Source organism: Echinops telfairi, unplaced genomic scaffold, assembly GCF_000313985.2.
Source record: "Echinops telfairi isolate 266 unplaced genomic scaffold, ASM31398v2 ScPeMD7_7421;HRSCAF=8459, whole genome shotgun sequence".
Taxonomy (NCBI): Eukaryota; Metazoa; Chordata; class Mammalia; order Afrosoricida; family Tenrecidae; genus Echinops; species Echinops telfairi.
In genome coordinates, this window is record NW_022111321.1 from 17,232,758 (window position 1) to 17,235,414 (window position 2,657).

Consider the following 2,657-nt stretch of genomic DNA (forward strand, 5'->3'; position numbering starts at 1 on the left):
TCAGTCCCGTTGTTTTCTCCTCCAGATTGTTCATCCAGCCTGTCCTATCCAGACAGGCCTGGTACGTATGGATTGTGATAGGAGTTGTACGATCCCCCAATAAAATGATTTAAAAAAGAAAAATAGTAGAATAGATAGAATAGGTCCAATAGAAAATATAGTCTAGAAAATAATGATGGCAACATATGTACAAGTGTGCTTAATACAATTGATATAGATTGTTACAAGACCTGTAAGAGCCCTCAATAAAATGTTAAAAAAAAAAAAAAAGCTAGTGGAAAGCTATGTGTTTCATTGGTGCTAGTACCTTGTAATTTTAGATGTAAAAGTATTTAGTCATTATAGTGATATTCATAATAGAAATGCATATAATAAGGTAAGAAAAAACCTAAAACACAAAATTGTACATAGACCATGTTTATAATGACACACTCTAAAGGTATAAGATGGATTCAAATTTTGAGTAAAACTATCTTATTTATTTAGATTGGCAGTAATCTAATATTTTAACTTTAAAAATGTATTGCTATAATAAAGTTTGTAGTAAAACATTTTAGAACTATGGTGTCAATAAGTTTCATCCATATTCTTTAAAATGTATGTCTTTATTTCAAATCGGCATGGTTTTTTCTTTCAGCGAGTACTGAGCCATCAGGATGATACAGCTTTGCTAAAAGCATATATTGTTGAGTGGCGAAAATTCTTTACACAATGTGATATTTTACCAAAACCTTTCTGTCAACTAGAGATTACTTTAATGGGAAAACAGGGAAGTAATAAAAAATCAAATGTGGAAGACAGTATTGTTCGAAAGGTAAGTCCATTTTGCCCATTGTTTCCAAATATTCTTCAGAAAGAAGGTGATTAAAGGTGTTTAAAAGTGATTTGTACTTTAAATGACTTTCTCTACCTCAAATATAAATTCTTTTTCAGTTTTGCTGAGTTTTAAAAATATTATTCTTTTTTCTTTATTCTTGTTAACTTCAATTCTATGTCATTTCTGTTATGTGATCTTAAACTGTAGTTCTGTAATAAAGTCTTCTTTTTATTTTTACTTTCTCTTTTTTCCTAATTTTATCTTTAGTATTTTATTTTCTCATTTTTTCTTTATACTTTTAACTCCAATAAGTTGATGTCTTTTTTTTAAGTAGGTTACTTTCTGATAATTAGCATTGTGAACACAGTGCTCTTGTCTTTATAGTCTTTTACGATTCTAGTTATTAGAAACCCAATGTGTGTTGTTTACTTTCCTGTCTTACACAGGTTCTAATGAAATGTTCTGTGCCCAAGAATAAATTATGGCTTAATTTAAATCACTTATTCCTGATAGTTAAGGGTCCTGGTTTTCCCTTTCACCTCTGGAATACAGACCTCTTTGCCTTTCTTGTTTATAAACTTACCTTCCTACCTGTGAGGATTAAATGAAAAAAGATTTGAAGGGGTGGAGGGAGCCATATGAACTTTAAACAATTCATTGCTTGCTGTGATATTAAAAGCAATAGACTTAGATATTAAAATATTATAATCTGAGCATTAAAGCCCCTTCCCAGATTAAAACTTGGTTCTAATATTCACAGAGTTATATGATATATTTAGGCATTCAGTGGATCTTTAGTGGTAGTAATAACTATGATATATATATACACACTTGTAGTTATTATGAACTTGATAGTCTCATAATCTTGTCTTTTCTTGCTTTTCTGGTATTCTTAGTTTTTACTGTTCCCATTTGATTTTGAAAAGCAGTATTACATAATGATTAAGAGCATACAATCTGGGCTCAGTCTAGTACCAGTTGCTATAAGGTCAATTCTGTATCATGGCAACTCTATGTATGTCAGAGTAGAACTGTGCTCCATAGAATTTTCAATGGTTGATTTCTTTTAAAAGCAGTCTTGCTTCTGAGCGAACCATACCGTTAGCCTTTTCCTTAGGAATTAAGCACATTATCTGTTTGTACCACCCAAGGACTCCAGACCATAGTATTAAGTTCAAATCCCAGTGTTGCCATTTAGGAGCTACAGGAATGTGCAAAAGTTAGCTTTCTTCTTTGTACCCAGGGTCCCACATAGTAAAAAGGAGATCATTAATACCAGAGTTGTGATGATTAAAGAAGCTATATGTGGAAAGTACTTAGAAGAATGCCAGGTACATAGCATTGTATAGCCATGAATATCGTTTACCAATTAACTCTGGTTTATATTATTGCTGCTGCTGTTTTTATTTTTCTGCTCTCTCTGACAGTTATTCTGATTGCTGGTAACCAAACACCAAGTCCACTACTATCAATTTTATTCCAAATCATAGTGACCCTACAAAAGAGAGTAGAACTGCCCATAAGATTTCCAAGATAGTAAAATTTTATAGAAGACGACACGCCCCCAATGCAGCAATCGATGGGTTGACATCACCAACCTTTCAATTAGCAACCTAATATTTTCTTTAATCGTTTTCTTAGGGGCTCATACAACTCATCGCAATCCATACATACATCAATGGTATAAAGCACATTTGTACATTCATTGTCCTCATCATTCTCAAAACATTTGCTCACCACGTAAGCCCCTGACATGAGCTCCTCATTTTCCCCCTCCCTCCCCACTTCCCTCTCCCTCATGAACCCTTGATAATTTATAAATTATTATTTTGTCATATCT

The 2,657-nt window shown here is 32.6% G+C and overlaps 1 protein-coding gene across 1 annotated transcript in view; it reads left to right on the forward strand.

Moving 5' to 3' along the window:
- The window catches only part of CUL5 (cullin 5), a 92,190-nt gene that overhangs the window by 48,872 nt on the left and 40,661 nt on the right, over positions 1-2,657 (forward strand). Inside the window, exon 4 of the mRNA XM_045297737.1 lies at positions 638-814. Within this exon, the coding sequence (XP_045153672.1) occupies positions 638-814 (177 nt within the window). The remainder of the gene's footprint in view (positions 1-637; positions 815-2,657) is intronic.